The 19844-nt window shown below is 33.5% G+C and overlaps 3 protein-coding genes across 8 annotated transcripts; 1 reads left to right on the top strand and 2 right to left on the bottom strand.

The window, feature by feature from the left end:
• Positions 1–1268: 1268 nt before the first annotated feature.
• On the top strand, positions 1269–7640 carry LOC124842676 (B3 domain-containing transcription factor VRN1-like). 5 transcript variants are annotated; one of them, XM_088095750.1, is made up of 11 exons: positions 1269–1729; positions 1877–2014; positions 3598–3770; positions 5151–5333; positions 5518–5671; positions 5803–6217; positions 6356–6435; positions 6549–6804; positions 6888–6953; positions 7064–7149; positions 7285–7640. In XM_088095750.1, the coding sequence occupies exons 4-11, from the start codon at positions 5227–5229 to the stop codon at positions 7516–7518; spliced, it is 1398 nt and encodes a 465-aa protein (XP_087951876.1). In that variant the 5' UTR covers positions 1269–1729; positions 1877–2014; positions 3598–3770; positions 5151–5226; the 3' UTR covers positions 7519–7640. The 5 variants fall into 5 exon arrangements, with proteins under 5 accessions (XP_087951876.1, XP_087951877.1, XP_087951878.1 ...); XM_088095751.1 differs by having other exon boundaries at positions 1868–2014; XM_088095752.1 differs by lacking the exon at positions 1877–2014.
• A 2722-nt stretch (positions 7641–10362) lies between these two features.
• Positions 10363–12759, bottom strand: LOC148194800 (putative pentatricopeptide repeat-containing protein At3g08820). Of its 2 annotated transcripts, XM_088095845.1 has the most exons (2): positions 12190–12365; positions 10363–12100 (listed from the first exon to the last, which is right to left on the bottom strand). In XM_088095845.1, exons 1-2 carry the CDS (start codon positions 12217–12219, stop codon positions 10610–10612), a joined length of 1521 nt encoding a protein of 506 aa, XP_087951971.1. In that variant the 5' UTR covers positions 12220–12365; the 3' UTR covers positions 10363–10609. The 2 variants fall into 2 exon arrangements, with proteins under 2 accessions (XP_087951971.1, XP_087951970.1); XM_088095844.1 differs by having other exon boundaries at positions 10363–12759.
• A 2866-nt stretch (positions 12760–15625) lies between these two features.
• On the bottom strand, positions 15626–19534 carry LOC124842678 (MAR-binding filament-like protein). Its single transcript, XM_088097602.1, is given in 7 exon segments — positions 15626–16142; positions 16144–16203; positions 16398–16633; positions 17640–17747; positions 18043–18316; positions 18645–18850; positions 19230–19534. Coding segments are annotated over 7 exon segments (1116 nt in total). The 5' UTR covers positions 19410–19534; the 3' UTR covers positions 15626–16090.
• Between the last annotated feature and the right edge of the window lie 310 nt (positions 19535–19844).

Genomic DNA, 19844 nt, shown 5'->3' with positions numbered 1-19844 from the left:
TATATAAGACAAAAATTATAAAATGAAAACTCATTATAAAATCTTTTTTTGTAAGAAATTATTTAACCGCGAGTGTTTCTGATTTTTTTAGTTGGGGCTATCGTAGGAATAACAGAGAAAATGTTGGAGTGAGAGAGATAAAAAAGAAAGGATTGAGAGGAATGAGGGGGTGAGTAAGGGTTGGAGGTTTCTTGTTATTCAAATACATTTGACTTTAAAACTTAAAATCCATAATATATGAGGATATTTTTGTCTACAAAAATCTTGTTAAAAAAGAGCATGCGCAATTTAGCAAAGTATATATATATATATATATATATATATATATATATATTTAAAGTATTTTGATGTGGATAATATAGGTGATGATTTTTGAGATATTTGTAATTGTTCTTATGTAGTTGAAATATAATGTTTGTCATAGATATTAGCAATGTATTGTATAAGTAAGATGTTGAATTGTTAATATTGAATATAACGAGATATTGGTATCATTAATATAAACTAAACATAATCATGATACTCGACATGATATTAGGACTAAAACCTGATAAATATAGGATGTTATGGTAGTTAAATGCAAAATTAACTTTACTCAAAGTAATAGAATTAAATTTACCGGTAAGTATAATACTTACAATCTATTTCAAACCTAAAATTTATATTTACCACATAAATATGTATTCAGTAATTCAAAATAACAAATAATAATACCAATAGTAATAATAATAATAATAATAACATGGAAAATTCAAATTTTTTACTTTATATTATTAGTTATACATTAATTTTTAATCATAAAAATAAAAATTAATTAGGAATGAACATTAAGCAATCAAGATACGTAGAAGATAATGGTTACGAGTCTAAAACTTGAAGCTTATGAAAATTTTGTTAGAAACAGAATTTAAAATTAGAGACACGTATTTAATAAAAAGAGAGAATAAAAGTTAAAAAATAAAATAGACATGTTAAATCAAATTATACTACCATCTATTTAAATTTAACATATGTGCATAAATTATATTAATAATCGGTTCGATATTTATATCTTACATGATTATTCAGTAGCTAATTTTTTTTCCAAAGAGTTATAATCATGGCACTGTATTTTTTATTTAAGGATTATTAATGAATAAAACAATGTTGTGAAAATCCTTTACGAAGCACGTGAAAACACAACACTTGGAGGGTTGTTTGTAACTAGTATAAGTGGAATGGTAAGAGAGGATTCGGTAGTGCTTCAAAAGTAACTCTTCCACCATAACGATGAGATGCTACTCCATAAATGCCGTTGTCATGCAGATCTGTGTAATACGTAGTTGAACCTGCTCACGATCAGAAAAGATTTTCTGTTGCTTTTTTCAGAGTTGGAAATCTCCAAGATTATCTGTTCAAATTAATGGCAGAATCATCACAGTCAAGATATTTTCTCTTTCCTGTCAATAAGGTGGGCCATTCTCTGATGCAGAAGAAAACAAAAACGGTTGTGCTTCCACATTCTTCGAGCTTCCAGATTTTGGTCAAAAACACGGGATCTTCCACTTTTTCAAACACATGGTACATGATTTACTCTCAGCCATTTCCAAACCCTAGCATTTCCAAAAACCTACTGTGTGACATTTTGGAGATCCTCTCTCGCATTCTTGAATGGTTTCTGTCAACTTTGGACTCACGGTAGGATTCACATGCTTGAGCCCAATCAGAATCGGTCAGTTTCGTAGTGAAGGTAAGTTTAATCCAAAAATCTCTTATTTAGGGTTTTTGTTTTCTCATAAAAGCTCTGTAGTAGAAAAATCTCAAGGTTTATTCAGGAAGAACTCTGGCAAAGGGTCAATCCATTTGGTGAATAATGACTTCTGGGTAGAATTTGCAGGAACGTGAAGATTATATAAGGCTAATGCCGAGAGTGAGAGGGAGGTTAATTGAAAATTTGACGTAGGAGGAGACAGAATATCATTTGTTTCGAGTTGGAGAATCTAGAGACAATTCCCTTACATTAATTCCTTCTTAGGTGCGCAATTTCGCTTCTTCATGCTTTGTAATTTTTCATCAAAATGTTCTTCTGCAAGGGTAGATGACATCTACTTTTCATCACCCGCTACATCATATTTCTTTCCATTCCTTTTCGTCCTTTCATCACTTTCATTTCTCGCCACTTCCTACAGAAACACCACAAACCGAACCATCTCCATCATCCTTCCCACACACAGTTTTAAGCATGAAAAAAGGTTAAAACGATAGCGGCGCTTGTGCTGATAGAGTTGCCCACGCATCTGTGACATCGGCGCTGGTTCCGGCAGTAACTGGCGCCGTCGTCAGCTTATAGAATTGAAAATTGAAAAATTCTAGCAATTTAAAATAAAGAAAAATAAAATTATTAAATATTTAAATACAGGTTTAAAGTAGTTTTAAAAAGTATACGAAAATATATTAATTAAAATAACAGTATATTAATAATTGAAGAGATAAATATAATAATAAAAATTCATATGATAAAAATATATGTTTGAAAATAAATACTAATTTGAAATTGATTGATATTATCTTTTTTATTACTGATTATTAATATAAATTAAAAATAAAATAATTTTGATACTCGACATGATATTAAGACAAAAACCTGATATATGTAGGACGGTATGTTAGTTAAATGCAAAATTAACTTTACCTGATGTAAGAAAATTAAATTTACTGCTAGGTATAATACTTACAATCTATTTCAAACTTAAAATTTATATTTACCACCTACAAATGTACTCAGTAATCCAAACTAATAATAACAACAATTTTAACGTGGAAAATTCAAATTCTTATTTTATGTTATTAATTCTACATTAATTTTTCATAAAAATAAAATTAAGTAAGAGTGAACATCAAGCAAATAAGATAAGTAGAAAGAGATAATGGTTACGAGTCTAGTTTATGACAATTTTGTTAGAAAAAGGATTTGAAATTATAGACACATGTTTAATAAAAATTGTAGACATCTTAAATCAAATTTACTACCTTCTATTTAAAATTTAACATATGTGCATAAATTATATTAATAATCGGTTTAATATTTATATATTACATAATTATTCAGGAGTTAATATTCTTCTAAAAATATTGTAATTATGACACTGTATTTTTCATTTAAAAGATTATTAATGAACTGATATAAAGCAATGTTGTGACATTAGGAAGCAAGTGAAAACACAACACTTGGACAACAGTTGTTTGTGAGTGGCATAAGTGGAATGGTAAGAGGGGATTCATTCGGACATTATGTCGCTGTTTCCCAAAATAGCACAAGTTTGTTTTGTCCTTCTAAACTAAATGATGAGATGGTGTGCCCTCGTCAGTGCAATCTGTTACACTAGTGGATAAAAATCATTTAACTATGAATATATTAAATTATAGTTAACTGTATTATTTTATATTAAATTATAATTTGAATAAATTTTTTAACAAGCAACGTTAATTAAATTCTATATTAATTTTTACAGATTTTATTTTTAAATTCATTTTTATTTATTTTTAAATTCAAAAATAAACTTTCAAATTTCTCCCAGATCCAGCAACTAAACCTTATTGTTTTCCATCACACCACAGTTTCCATTTTGTCCTAGAACGTGGTCAGAGAAGGATAGCTTGAACGAAAACCCAACTTACGGTGACCTGCCCTGGTCCTGCCGTGCTACTGCTCACCGTGACCCTGACATTTGTGGCCTGAGCGAGGCGTCTTAATGTTTGGAGCTGAGGGAGGCTTGCTGCATTTGCCATTGGTGTCTTTCTTTTACACACTTTTTCTCTTTCTTTTTTCGTTCATGAATTCAATGACTTGTGTTGTGTTTATCTTCTTGTTTGCTAATTCTAGGTTTCTTTCAAGATTATGTATGTTTTAGTGTTGTATGTTGTTCAAAGCTTAGACTTTTTTTATGAGGAGTTTGATGGAAACTAATGAAAGATTATTGCTTTGAAAGGGTGTTATATGATCTTTTTGCTTTTTTGTCAATTGGGCACATTGGTTAACTCTGGTTTTATGTTTACTCCGCGTTTAGACCGGCGGGGTGACATTGGATAACTAGTTTGTTTTGATTGAAGGAGGATAGAGTTTAGGAGAAATCTGTGAGGAAGTGATTGTTCCAAATACTGAACTTTTTAGTTTTAGTTAGGCTTATGATATTCATGAAGATAAAGCTGAACAATATGGAGAATGTTATACCCCTTTTGACTATACATAGTTGGCAAAGATTATGAGTGCTATATGTATGTGGGATGAAAAGAAATCGAAAATCTGGAAACGGTAATTTCATGGAAAATAATATGAAAGGAGGAAATGAAAAGGCTAAGATACAGAGAGAAAATACAAAATGCAACTTATCTAATGATGAAATTCTCATATATTCTTTAAAAAATCTAATCTTGAAATTGGGATCTATTCCAGGAGGTATATATTAAGGATGTCAACCTCAATGCATTGTCCCTGTTCTAATGGGTCATAATTGTGACCTCTTTACTAATTAGGATGGGTATAAAGAAATGCATTTTCTTGATTTGAGATCAATGGACCCGTGCCTTATTAAGATGGATCTGGAAATAGTAAATAGTAGTTACGTGGCTTTCATATGTTATGGATGATAATATTGTGGAGCACTCAACTTGCTGACTTCATTTTTGAAGTATTATGTTCTGTGTTTACACTTTCTGAATGTTGTTTATCCTATAAGGAATGATGTTATCAGGCCTTGTGTTCATAAAACTGCTTCTTGGTTTTAGGTACCAACACATGGGGCAGATTTGAATTTACAGTGAAACTTATTTTGTTTTATCAGTTTCTGTTTTAGAATTTTTTTTTTCCAGAAAAAACTATTGAATATATTCTAAAAATTAGTATAGTTAGTTCAGTTCAATTTATATTATAATTCATTGCAATTTAGACCAGTTTAGTATACTGCAGTTTCATAAAGCAAATTATAGTTCATTTCATTTCATCTGAATTACTTTTTAGTTCAGTTCCGATAAACTAGTTTTTAGTTTAGTGTAGTTTTTAACAATACAGTCCAGTACAGTTTATTTTGTCCACCCCTAGCCATATGTTAAACTCCTACTCGTGGTTGAACCTGCTCAGGATAAGAAAAGATTTTTTGTTACTTTTTTCACAGTTTAAAACCCCGAAGATCATCAGATCAAATTAATTGCATGCTGGTTTTGCCTCACACTAAGAAGCTTGATGGATAAATGCAGAATCATCATAAGATATTTTCTCTATTTCCTGTCGATAAGGTGCACTTGGCGAACACCCTATTTCCAAGCCGCCAATGCTTTCTGTCCTCACCCTATCCTAGGTGTAGCTAAGTTGAAAATAATTAATGTTTCTGAATTGAATTTGTTTCCATTTTTCTGCTTTACAATGTGCGTGCCATCTGTATGAACAGGTTTGTCTACCATTTTCACTCTACCGTGCTAGCTGCTTTTGTGATTTTTATGTGTTTTTCTTGGCGGCTGATTCATTGTTTCTGATTCCACTAGTGCTAGCTACCTGCTGAGTTTCACCTCAGGGACCTTTTATTCCAACCGAGTCACATCAGCCATGACTTCTTCTTGCCCAGGAATTGATCCTCTTCCCTCCGAGTTCCGCTTCTTCAAGATTATTGTGGATACTACTCTCCAAAAGGGAAAAATTGTGAGCATTATTTCCTTTACATACTCTTTCTCTATGTTCATTTCCATTTCCACTGAAACTTTTGTCATGGTATATAAATGTAGGATGAAACTTGTGAATTTCTTCATGTGTTCTAACATAAAGTTTTGCAGATGATTCCAAAGGAGTTCACTCGGAAATATGGTGGTAGATTGTTAAACCCTTTGTTTCTCAAGGTTCCCGATGGCATTGAATGGGAACTATGTTGGACTAAAGACGGTGCTGGTAATGTTTGGTTGGAAAAGGGATGGAAGGAATTTGCCACTTATTACTCCCTTGGCTACGGTCATCTTGTGACGTTCAAATACCAACAAACATGTACATTAGAGGTACACATATACAATACATGTGCCGTAGAAATAAATTATCCCTCCAACAACACTCAAAACAGTTCTAGTAATGTTTTGTTTGAGGTAGCTCCAACATCACCATCTCTTCCTGGGCTTTCTAAGAAACCAAGGAAACACCCAATTGGGCCAGGCTCCAGTTTACCTCAGCACGTCCAAGTTAAAGTTGATATGCTTCAAGGTACTAGATTTGTGGAGTTATTTAAAAAGGAAACGTTAGATTAAAACATTATCTATTTCATGACCATCCTTTTCTTTATAGGGATCTTTTGAGCTTTTAAGTGATTTTTTCATGACATATCATGTTCGATTGTTTCAGAGAATAGTGGTGCAACCAGATCTGAAACTCCTTCTTTTATGGTTACCCTGAAGGATACAAACGTGTATGGATATATTTTGGTGAGCTGTCAAGCTTCTTTTTAACCATTAACATAGTTTTCAATATTTTTTGTTTGAAGCCGGAATAATTACGTTATTTTTATATTTCCTAACTTTTGTAAGAATAAACTCAGGTCATTCCGTCCATCTTTACTAAAAAGTATTTGAAGGAAACCGGCAAACAAGATATCCTCCTTCAAGTCTTGGATGGGAGAACTTGGCACGTTTCATTAAAGAATGGCAAATTTTTCAAGGGATGGAGGGCTTTTGTATCACATAACTATTTGAATGTTGGGGATGTTTGCATTTTTGAGCTAACCAAGAGCCAAGATCCATGTTTTAAAGTGTCAATAATTCCAATTTCACAAGATAAATGTTCGAGTTCACAAGGTAATCTTAAGTTGGTTATTCTTTCAAATTACACTGTACTATTTGTGTAAAGTAATGACTGTAGATTTCTTCCTTTGAATCAGATAGAGAATATGTTGACCTTACGAAAATCCAAGACTTGAGATGTATTGATACTTTTTCCATCAAAGGTAAATAATAGCTTTAATTACTTTTATAACATCTTCCAAGATATTTGAATATTGTGTAGGGTTCATTCTAAATTCATGTGGTTTTTCTGTCATGCCATTCACAAATGGAGCTATGCAAGAAGCAGCAAAGTTCACGTCCGTAAATCCTTTTTTCACGCTCAAAATAAGGGCAAATCATAGGGGAGATTTCAGACCGGTAGGTTTTAGTTATGAAGCAAATTAAGTTGCTATTAGCCACCATATGTGATCGGTTTTAGTTATTTGTTATAGTTTTGTTGATAGTTAGAATTGATGTATCATATCTAGCTGATGGAAATATAATTTGATGTAGCGTGTACCACTTGATTTTGTGAGAGAGTACTTCCACAAGAAACAGGTGACGTTACAGTTTGGGAATAAATCATGGCGGGTAAAACTGGTTGGTGCTGTTCCAACAAAGCTGTCTCAAGGTTGGAGCCCATTTGCAAAAGAATGTAAGTTGCAACCTGGAAATGTTTGCGTCTTTGAGTTAACAAACGAAGAAGATTTAGTACTTGATGTTCATATTTTTAGGGGACAATCTTAGAGAATTCATTTGAAGCATTTATTGTAAAATTGCCCATTCATTTTAGTTTTTAATCCTCAAACTTGTATACAGAACCTGAACACGCTATCATGTTTGCAATGCTATTATTAGGTTTGTGGACAGGGACAACGTGTAAACACTGCCATGAATATGCGTACTTTGGTTCCCACAACTTAATAGTTAAATGTGTTCGTTAGTTTTGGTAGGTAGCTGAAGCTTTTTTCTTCTGTGAAGTGTTACTAACAGACAAAGGTGCAGTAGCAGAGAGGTCTTCCAAATGAACAAATAAATAAGCCAATGAATGAGACAGATGCTGACAATATATACACATCAAATTCCTAAAATTAGCAAACTACCTACCTAGAAAACCTAACTAAATGGCTAGAACTGGAAACTAAGAGCTAAATCTGTAATTATTGAATGCAGAAGCATGAATCTTATGTAGAAACAATCATGAAACAGTAATTGGAACTGGAATTTAGCAGCAGAAATCAAAACTCAACATTCAAAACAAAGAAAAACTGGTGCCCGGGAGATAACGAGAATTACTACCTATGAGTAATCTGGAACAAAACTGAAATCAAACGTTTGGAATGAGTTTCAAATGATTAAATTGCATTGTTGAAAGTAAAAACAGGTTAGAAAGTAAGTGCTGGAATTGAAATCAAATGCAGAACTGGGAATTTAAAGAAAGCTTCTAAAGGCAGTAAAGAAAAGCATGTAAAAGCTGTCTAACAAGAAAACAATAACTCTCAATTGATGTTCATTAGGTTTTACTTTTGATGGCCAAGGATCATTTCGGATTCCTTGGTCTATAGGCGGTTACTTTATACTCACTAAGTCTCAGCACGAATCCATAATTGAGTTTAGTAGGTTACAAAAGTAAAAGCCACATGATCATCAACAGAAAAATGAATTCTGATGTAGAAGTGAGAGCATTGTAAAAGCATCAAATGTAAATGTGCAAGAAAGTAAAAGACAGAAACGTAAAGGCAAAAGCAGTAGAGGAATCTGTAGAAGTTTGCAAGAAAAGTAAAATTGCATGTAAACTAACTTGAATTTGATGTAAACTGGTGTGAAAGTACAAAGATTCTGAAGCACTTGCAACCTAGCTCCTTTGGAGTATAAGGCAGCAAGAGAACTTCAGATGAACGGACAGAACTCCAATTACAGGACCTACTCTAGAGCTTTTACTACTATTGAAAACTATGCTAAGGAAGCTGTATTGTAAACAAGTAAATCTGTCTATGAACAAGCCTTATATATGCTGCTGTGATTTAAAACTGGAAAACCTATAAAACTTCCTAAAAACAGTCATAAAGCAACTGCCAATGACAGGTCTAAAGTATATACAATCTGTCTAGACTAGTTAAAACACAATTACAAGACTAATAGGTAGCAAGTAAAACAAGTCAGCTCCAATCTTCAGGCCAGGCTAGTGCAGGTCAGCTTAGCTTGATTAATTTTGTCTCTTTGAGTCCCAACTTGCAGGAGCAGGTTACTTCCCTTGGTCCAACCAGCTTCAGGTCACATCTCCAGCTTATTCAAGCTTGCCATGCAAGCTTCTTCCATCAAGTCACGTTCAGGTCAGGTGCAGTTTCCAAGCCTGTTTAGCTTCTAATTCTTTAGAAATGACAGCCTACAGCCAGTTTCTTCAGCTCCACTTCCAGCCTACTTCAAGTCTTGTTCACACTTCAGCAATGACTACCCTTAACTGCACTGGATTGGAACTGCAGGGTTTATCACAGCACAGAATTACCCAAGCTTCTCCTCTCAAGTTCACTGCACCAGCAAGCTAAGAAAATGAACTGCACTAAACTCTAAAGTCAACACCTCTACAAATTGTTTGACATTTTCAAAATTACGTTCTTACATCCAAATTAAAAATAATTGAATCAATAAAGCAATGCAAAAAGAATCAATTTAATTACATAACTATGAAAAAAGTTATGAATCAAACATGCAGCAGTAATCAAAGCTGTCAGAATTTACTTTTAAACTTATTAACAAAAAGTCTATATAAAAACTCCAAATTAACACATTTTCACAAAAATTAAGATTTTTACAATGATAAATAAATTTGAACAAAAAAGAGAAAATTAGAACTAAACAAGGCCCAAAAGGAATGCTATTAACTATGAAAAATACAAGAAAATAGGGACTTAGCACACCTTCACATTTAAGCCTTTGCACTCTGAACAAAACATAAAAGAAAACACAACTATTCAAAAAGCAGTTTACAAAATCTGAACAGAATCACTAATGTACTGCCTAGAGGACCAACAATAGTAACTTTTAAAAAAATTGCCTAGCCACAAATATAACTTTTTCAATCGTTATTTAAAAAAATAAAATATTGCAAGCAAGAAAATAATTGAACTCATATTCGTAGGTGAGTATATAGTGATCATATCATACTCTTATCATGTTTCGTAAGCTTTGTGATGGAAATGACAAAAATAAACCATTTTACAGACTTAACATGGACTAAATTGAAATGTGTATAAAGTTGAAGAGCCAAACTCAATATAAAAAATAAATTAAAAAACTAAAAGTAAAATTTAACCTTTAAAATTTTATAACTTGTAAAAATTGTGTTGGTACTTAAAAGTATATGTATTTTATGGATTATTTTAAGAAAGATTTTGATAAATTCGATAAATTTCATACTACCTTCCAGTACAATGTATAAATATCACACATTTTGTTAGTTGTAATTTCATTTTACATTGACAAAAAAAACTGACTTTTTTATATTTGATGCAAGATATATATAATTAATAAATTATTCATACATGGAAAAAAAAATTAGTTACCTTTAAATGGTCGTGTATAAGTGGAGTGTGATCATAAAATGAACATCTCATGCAGGAGGATGCTACCTAATTACTTGTTATTCACAACACAATCTACAACCACCCAGGGGGTTTAGTCTCAAAACTGTCGTCATGCTGATAAATGGTCAAAGATAAAAAAAAATCAACATTGAAGTTTAATTCCCTCAAAAATACTCCTTGCTCATATAACCAAAGGTGCAAGCTTTGACAAGAAATTACTTGCGCAATTTCCTGTTGCTGCAATCACGGCTTATTTAACAACAGCATACAAGCAGGCAATGGCTTGCTACTTTCATATGCTTCACCAATCCACCCAATGTATGGTATATGCTCTCAATTTTAGGATGTGACAAACAGCCAATGAGAAACTCATGCACAACTCCATCCACAACAATCCAACTACTTCCTGGTTGCTTCTTGATTCCCTTCTCTTTCATTTCTAACCGCAGCTCCGAGACATCACTCCATTGATTCTGAGATGCAAATGCATTTGCCAACATAACATAGCCTGCAGAATTGTCTGGGTCTACTTCAACAAGCCTCCTGGAAACCTCTTGGGCCAACTCCACTCTAGAATGGAGCAAGCAGCCTCCGAGCAAAGCACCCCAGACAAAATTGTTAGGCTTGAAAGGCATGGAAATCACAACCTTCATAGCTTCTTCTATGCATCCTACTCTTGCAAGAAGATCAATATAACAAGCACAATGCTCCAATGTAAGACTAGGGGAAAGGGACACTTCTCTGAATATCCAGCGCCCACTTTCCAATAGTCCAGAGTGGCTGCATGCACTTAAAGCACCAAGAAACGTTCCAGCATTGGGTTGTAAGCCGAATTCTGGCATTCTGTAGAAGAGTCTCAATGCATCCTCTGCTTCACCATATACTGCAAGACCCATGATCATCGCATTGAATAAGACCACATCTTTGCTGACTGTATGTTCAAAAACTTCCTTTGCCTTATCCAAATTGCCACATTTTGAATACATGTCAATTAAAGATGTGGCGAGAATTTGGTTTGAGGCAATGGTGTCTTTATGTCCTAGAGATATTAGGTGATCGTGAACCCAACTTCCAAAACTCAAATCACCAATTTGAGCACATGCTGAAAGCACACTAACCATTGTGATATGGTTAGGTGTAGTGGCTGGTTCTTCTACCATCGTACGGAAAAGACTTAAGCCCTCCACAGGATAACCGTTTTGAACATATGTACTTATCATAGCATTCCAAGGAACCACGCTTCTTTTTCCTATTGCAGAAATTCGATCAAACCCTTCTCTACTCTTCTCAACTTTCTCCCATTTACCTAACAAATAAACCAGCGCCGTGTTAACTGAATCACAGTAAGTTTCTCTAGTACTCACTCCATCACCAATCAATTCTGAAAGAATGTTAATCCATTTCTCAATTTTTGGCACCTCAAGGCTAGAACAAGCTGATAGAACACTGACCATAGTATCACTTTGGGGAAGCAAGTTCTGACTAATCATCACATGGAAAAGCCGCAAAGCCTCCTCACTCTGTCCAGACCGAGCAAAACCAGAGATCAAGCTAGTCCAACAACTGACTAACCTTTTGTCAGGAATTTCATCAAACACTTTTCGGGCAGATGGCAAGTGGTTGTACCCTTTCGCGTACACAGAAACCAAGCCATTGCAAACAGAAGGGTCAGAGAGGAAACCCGTCTTCTGAATGTGGACATGAATCTGTTCTACGTGACGGAGATCTTTGGACCGAAAGCATGCCTTAAGGAGGAAAGAGAAAGTAAAGTCGTTGGGCGAAAGTGGATGCCGTTTCAAATCTTTGAACAGAGAAAAGGCGTGAAAAAAGTTACCCTCTTGGGCGAGAACTCTGATGATGGCATTGAAAGGGAAGATGTTTGGATTTTGGAGATGGTGAAAGACGCGAAGAGCAATGCGTGATGGGTAGTGTCCAATGAGGCGCGTGGCAACGAGGTTGTCTTGGTGTGCACCAAGTTGGAAAATGCGTGTGTGGATTTGGTGAAGGTACGAATATGGAAGGTTGCCTTGTAGGAGGTCGGCAAGGTTGGTGGGTTCTGCAATGGAACATGAACAGGGAGAGTGAAGAAGTGCAACGATGGGTTTGAACTTTTGGGTGGTGGGAACGACCAACTCGTGAGACAGGGTGAACATGCTTGTTTGATTCAATTTTCATTTGAAGTACGTTGCAATTGTTACATATTTGATGTCAACGAATGTTGTGTTAACATATGTTCTTTTTAGGAGTCGTCCTCCATCGTTGCAAGCTTGCAGAAGACAAGATTATTGATTAAGAACTCTCATTGTCACGCTCCAATATGAACATGGCATGTACGAAGGAAAAAAAATACTAGTAACTCCTTGCTATCCCAAGGAAGGACAAAAACTGCTTTCAAACAAAAACACTGCTACTAAGTTAGGACAAATTATAACAATATGTTTTTTCATTCAAAGAAACCTACCATTAATGGTTGACATATTGCAGTAGTTTTTGACATGTACTGTTAAAAAGATAGAGATAAAAATGGACTCAATGAGAGAGATGAATACAACGGGATGCCAAAAAAGATTTTTTTGTGGGTTGTAGATAAAGGATTAAAATACCTTCTTACGGCGTATTATATTTGTTATCAATAAAAAATAAAATAAATATTTAATTTATATTTTGTTAAGTTAAATTTAATTAAAATTAATATTAATTTATATTTTTATAAAGTTAATTTTTATTAAAATTAAATTTAAATTTTATTTTATATTTTTATAATTTTATTTTAATAAATTATAAAAATATATATTTTTTAAATATTTATGAATATATGCATATATTCATAAATGTATTTAGATTTTAAAATATTTATAACTGTTTTTTAAGTAAATATTTATGCTAGTAGCAAATTGAGTAACGAATAAATTTTTTTTGGGTCAAATTACAGTAGATCTGTGTCCAACATAACCTGTTATCAGTCCAGGACGTGTATATTAATTCATATAAGGTATAGATATGATTTAACCAACTTTATAAACGAATATAGGAGAAAACATAAGGAATAGTTCTCCGTCCCAGCACATCTCCAAAAAAATTCTAGGTTTAATAGGTTCGGAAGTCCCAATATTTGCGGGTTAGTTTTAATTGGGTCCTTCAATTTTGGAAGTGATCAATTGAGTCCCTGTTTTGGTAAAATTGAATCAATAATGTCCTTGTCGTTAATCTTAGTAAACGGTGTTAACTTTCTAGCGAGGTGGCATGCTGAGGTGGCTTTTAATTAGTACGTGGCACGTTGTGTGGAAACCTTCTCCCCTTCCCCTTCCCCTTTCCCGAAACCTTCTCCCCTTCCCCTTCCCGAAACCTTCTCTTCTCCCCTTCCCTTCCCCTTCCCCTTCCCCTCCAACTTCACCTTCTCCCATCTTTGGGAAACTTTCTTCTCGCCCTCCCACACCCACACACCCACGCCATCTCCCTGTCGCCGCCGCGCCCCTCCTCCGCCACCTCTACCTCGGCGACAACTTTTTCTCCGGCCAGATTCCTAATATGGCACTTGGCAGCACCTCCAAATTATTTTTATTTTTCTCAAATCACTCTCAGACATTACAACAAATAACACCAACATTGCATATATGCGATTCCAACATAAAAAGAAATTGAAAAAAGAAAGGAGTTGCTGCAAATGTTTGGACTGGTCAGGAATATTGCTGCAAAAAGAAAGGATAATAATAAAAAAAACTTTACAAAAAAAGTAAACACTTAATTATGCATATTGCGAAATAGTTTGGAAGAAAAAAAAAACTGTCGAGAGAGCAATATCGATGTCATAGCACTCTTTTCCCAGAAGCTGCAGAATAGAACAAATAAAAAGAGGACAAAAAGAATAACAAGGAAGGAATTAGGGCTAAAAATGAATGGAGTGTGTGACCTTGTCGCGAATCCAGCCACCCGCGACATAGAGCTAAGATCAAAGTGTTGAAGAGTGGCAAGAAGCCTATCAAAGATGCTTCTCTCGGTATCAGATACGTCGATTCTGTCACGAACCTGAACCGTAGACATTGGTGCGCCACCGCAACTCCGAAACGACGGCAGAGGGCGAAGTAGAGGTTGGGGAATTGTGGAGAAGTGCGGCAGTAATGAGACGGCAAGCGACGATGAGAGATGTGGAGGCAAGGGAGGTGCGCTTGACGGTTGGATTGGGGGATGAGCGTGAATGTAGATGTTGAAGAGGTGGGTGTGGGAGGGTGAGAAGAAAGTTTCCCAAAGATGGGAGAAGGTGAGGTTGGAGTTGGAGAGGAAGGGGAAGGGGAAGGGGAGAAGGTTTCGGAACTAATTGAAACTAACCCGCAAATATAGGAACTTCAGAACCTATTAAACCAAAATTCTATTATGTCCTTTTCGTTAATAACACTTAACCATCTGCTGGTTATTTTTTTTAATTTCTTTTAATTTACTTTTTTAATTTTTATTTAATAATAATAATAATAATAAATTACAAAATAAAATTTAATATTTTAAATTAAAAAAATATTAAATTAAAAGTTTATTTGTTTTAATTCAATAATAAATAAATATTTTTTATTTAATAAATATTTAATTAAATTAATATTTTTAATATAATTAGATATATATTAATATTTTAATTTATAAAATATTATTTAATAAACCAAAATAAATAAAACATATTAAAAAATTAAAAACAAAAAAGAATTAAAAAAATATGTTAACCTTGTTTGGAACAGTAACTGGTTAACATTTTTTTAAAAGTTTTTTTAATTTTATAATATATTTTATTTATTTATTTTAATAAATAATATTTTATAAATTAAAATATTAATATATATTTAATTATATAAAAAAATATTAAATTTTTAATATTAAATATTAAAAAACAATATTTTGATTATCAAATTTAAATAAATAATATTTCTAATTTAATTTTTTCATTTAAAATATTAAATTTTTAATTCTTTTAATATGTTTTATTATTATTATTAAGTTAAAATAAATAAAAAATAACCAGCGTAGATTATTATTAATTAAAAAAGCATAATATAAATTTTTGGATGTGCAAGAAAAAAATAATGGAGGTACAGGAAAACTGCTCAAAAATAAAAACGACATCAGTTAAAATCAATTTATACATATTCATTTATAATATTTTTTTTCAAATAACCTCCATTTTTTAATTTATATGTATATTCATTTTATTTTATTTTTCTTAATTTTCTCTTATGAAATAAATAAGAAAAAACTTATAGCTACACACAGTTACTTGAGACTTTAGATAAAAAGTTACAATTGGCAATTTGATATTGCCAGAGAATTAATTTTTCTCACTAAAATAATAATTGCAGAAAATTTTAAACAGTTTTAACATTTGATCTTCGCAATGTCTATATTACCCGGACAAAGACTTAAATATGAGACAAGTAGAAATATAAAATCTAGATCACCTAATAAATAAATTGGTACTGTGTAACAGCATTTCCATGTTCTATAACATGTTCTATAACATGTCCCCCGGCCAAAACAAATGTCAACCCTCTTCGATTCTACTGTTGGTCTGACACTAGAAGAGACTGAGATTTGGTAAGTGCCAGAATGCAACTTTGTACAGTAAGCATAGATAACTCCTTAGCAGAAGTGATCAGTACTAGAGTCTGTATCAGAATCTCCTGGTGTTGGAAGAAAAATTCTTGTCGGAAACACACATCTATATACAGATTGAACCACTGAATTTCGAACTTCATTCAAGCAATTGGTTGACTGCCAGGGGCATCATTCTCAGCTTCACTTGTCAAGCAAATCCATCAATTCCATTTTACACTCCAGACCTCTCAGATAGTATCCCAGCAGCACGCACCTTTAGGGGGAAACATAAAGAAAATGTTAGTTTTGTTTCATAACTTCATCATCAACAAACACTGCACTCATAATTAACAAATTTCGAAATAATTCTTTATCTCCTTTACAGCAGTATTAACACTAATTGCTCGTTCTTGCGAATAAAAAAATACATGTACGAAGGAATGTAATCAAAAGCAGGGAGGAACTAACCAAAACAGCAGGCGGGCAAGATAGTCCCTAGTCAAGGAAATAACAGGCTGAAAAGGAAGAGCAGAGTTCTCAACAACCTCAGCACAATCCTCACTTCTAACATTTTTTGGCCCAACTTCTGACATGGTGGAAGGTTTAGAATGCATTTTAGGAGAAAGGGTAGCAAGAAGACCATGCACAACAGAGAGCATGATTTCCTTCAGCTCAGGGGATGAAAATTCTGAAAGCTGAGCTACCTGCTCATTAGCCACACACACCCAACCAAATTAATAAAATTAATTAAAAAAAACTGAAAATATAGTTAAATGAACTAGGCATTCACATTAATAATGTCATGATTAAGAAGGAATAATGTCATCTTCAAATGTTTTGAATGAAAACTTGAATTCATCAAACGTCCAGTGTAGCAATGGAAAAAAAAAAACAAGTATTGAGGACCAGGAGACATAAACCTATGAGAATCTTACAATTCACTATTAGAATCCAATAATTCAATAAATTCAGTTAACTATTCATTCATATCATAAGATGAACCTCGCGACTCTGTATCTTACCATACAAAAATGAACCTAAGCAATTTTGTATCATGTATATGAATTACACTATTTATTTTCTCTTTTTTTTCACATGAAAATGAAAAGTTTTATAAGCTAAAGTTGTAAAATGAAAAGGAATTGAAGAAGAATTTTTAAGCATACAATATTTCACTATTATTCCACTGCTTTATTTGTCATTCATTCATTCAATGCATGTGTTCTTCTAAGCAATTTCTTTGCTTTGTTTCCATTCTTCTAAAAGAAAGGCTTCACAAACTCAAATATACTACTAATTTTGTTCTACCTGTTTCTAGTTTAAAATTATTATACATCATCTATATCATATATTTAAAGTAAATTTTCATCATCTATCCCTAAACATTACAACTCGATCAAATTTATGCTCCATAGACTATGATTCAAAAGTTAGTTTCACGACTCACAATTTGAATATCAATTTGACAACCTTCAGAACAACAAAAAATCTTCTCACCACTTATGTTCGGTTAAATGGATAAAAGATTTCCAAATATCATATCATTGACAGCAATTTAAAAAAAGCAAGAAAAACAACTAGATTAAATATGAGAAAAATTATATCAGAAAAAATCCTTTCACGATTGAGAACGTGCCACAGATGTAACATAGCAAAAGAGACTAAAGGGGCGGGTCCAAATGCTTCAGAAATTCCAGAAAAGGGGAAAACCTGTTCAGTTTTAAGAGATCTCAAGTAATTCAATAAATCATTCTTTTCCTCTCCCCGAAATTGTTGCATTTGAAGAGCAGCACTTTTCCTCTTTACTTCATGTAGCTCCTTTAAAAGTGTCCCGAAAAATGGAAAAGAAACCCAAGTGAGAAAAATAAGTTAAATATATTGCTGACCTATTTGCAATTGAGGATCTTGAAGCAAAGGATCTTCAACCATTATCAAGCACAAAAGGAAAAATCACGAACCAAAGGATGAAGCATACCATAAAATATGAGACAATCAAGAATTAACAATGTCCAATACAAAATACATTTCACAGGCCATTCAAGGCATCATGAATCCTATGCTTAAACTCTTTCAGTTCAAATATAAAAAAACCATCCCTAATTTTACAATGTACCTTTTTCATGGAAGACAAACGAGATTGCAAATCGAAAATATATTGCTGAGCTTCTGCAGATATTTCACCAAGGTCTTGAATGTCAACATCCTCACGAAGCTTTTCAACTTTGGAAGACAAATTCCTATTTCTACCAAAGTCAATCACATTTACACTGTCATGCATTAACCCTTGTAAGTCCACCTTCGTAGTTTCTTCCTTTGGCTTCTCTATATCAAACATTTCAAGATTTTTCTCAAGGAAAAGCCTATATTCAGCATTGCGTAGCGTATACCTGCGATACACGAAGAAAACTTTTCATGCTCCCTACTACGTAAACGTCACTAGGTCATGCGTAAAAACTGAACACCATAACATACTTTAGAATTTTCAAATAATGTGGGACACTTGTTAATGTATATTCAACCAAGCTGTTGGAAAATAAAGCCACCCCCCTTTTTCAAAAGGCTAATCCATTTATGTACACAAGTTGTTGAATAAGAGACAGTAATTGCAGGTTTCAAGAAAGTAAAAGAATACGAGATTTAAAGACAAACAATAATGCAAAAACATAAAATAATACCCAAACGGGCTGCACGTAGAACATATATAATTGAACATACCCAGTCGTCATTGAAGAAATCAGCAACTTGGAGAGGGGTTCCCACAAAGCCTCAATGACAACGTGAAATTGATCAGATGGAAGCAGGCCCAGCATTCCAGATATAATCCTTTTCATGGCAGCCGCTGTTGCTGGTGGAACATCTTTCTGGATGTGGCTAACATCCAGCGGTTCTATCTCTTGTATCGCCTCAGTGAGCACTGATTTCTACAAGTACAACACTCGATAGTCAAATTCGTTATTTTACTTGCCAAACATCCCAAAGCAATTTACAGCGTGTACGTCAAAAGCTTAGCAATACATATAGATATCTCGGATGAAATGACACGAGGTAAAAAGGTTACACTCGATTATCGCAAAGAAAGGCTCTTTTTCCACTATAATTATTTTTCACAGCACCTAAAGGGCTTGTGTGAAAGAGTTCACGCCAGGAAGTTAAAAAGAAATTATTTAAAAATTGAACTCTGTAATCAAATACACACTCCAATAGAGGGGAGGAAAATTAATAGCCACATCAAGAGAAGCTATGCGAAGAATAGCAAGAAGAGAAATATTTATAGGGAATAAAGGAATGGAAAAAGGGTACCTTGGATTTGGAGGTGAAATCATCGGAAGAATGGGCAGAAGAAGCAATAAGGAGAAAGGGAGAACGAGGTTTTGTGCGAGAGAATGATAGAGAAAGAGAGTGAGGAAAGGGTGAAAGAGAAGGGTGGCGACGGAGAGGAGGAAGAGAAGAAAGGGAGATGATGGAGGAAAGGGTTGCCATGAGGAAGACAACCACCAACACCCACTCTTCCTTCCCTTCTCTCTCTGTGACGTTGTCTTGCAGCCACAATAAACACGAAAAACAGAGTAAATGTATGTGGGTGATAAAAATAAGGTCAGAACAACACACGATCGCGATCGATTCCTCCTCCGCCAATTGAAAACCTACGACAACATTTTCCTTCTCTTATGTTTAATTATTCTCTTATCTCTCATAACTCTTTTCTAGTTAATATTAATGATTTTGTTTCAATTCATAACAGAAAGTGAGGAGTTAAAAATGAGAAAATAAAATAAATAAAAATTCAGATTGAGATTGGGATTCCTTGAATGATATGACAGAAAAATGACTTTGAATAAGTCTATTTACAATTTTGTTATTATTTTTAAATTATTAGAACAATATTGATGATATAATCAATCATGATATATAAAT

Source organism: Vigna umbellata, chromosome 8 (assembly GCF_029865625.1).
Source record: "Vigna umbellata cultivar VRB3 chromosome 8, Vumbellata_1.0, whole genome shotgun sequence".
Lineage (NCBI taxonomy): Eukaryota > Viridiplantae > Streptophyta > Magnoliopsida > Fabales > Fabaceae > Vigna > Vigna umbellata.
Note: the sequence above shows the minus strand (reverse complement) of the source record. Positions and strands in the feature narration are given on the sequence as shown.

Bases quoted from the DNA above. Each gene is read 5' to 3' on its own strand.
- LOC148194800 (XM_088095844.1), bottom strand. From the start codon at position 12,508: ATGTTCACCCTGTCTCACGAGTTGGTCGTTCCCACCACCCAAAAGTTC.
- LOC124842676 (XM_088095752.1), top strand. From the start codon at position 5,227: ATGCAGAATCATCATAAGATATTTTCTCTATTTCCTGTCGATAAGGTG. The intron at 5,672-5,802 runs GTGAGCATTATT...AAAGTTTTGCAG, and splicing joins CTCTCCAAAAGGGAAAAATT to ATGATTCCAAAGGAGTTCAC. The intron at 7,150-7,284 runs GTAGGTTTTAGT...AATTTGATGTAG, and splicing joins ATAGGGGAGATTTCAGACCG to CGTGTACCACTTGATTTTGT.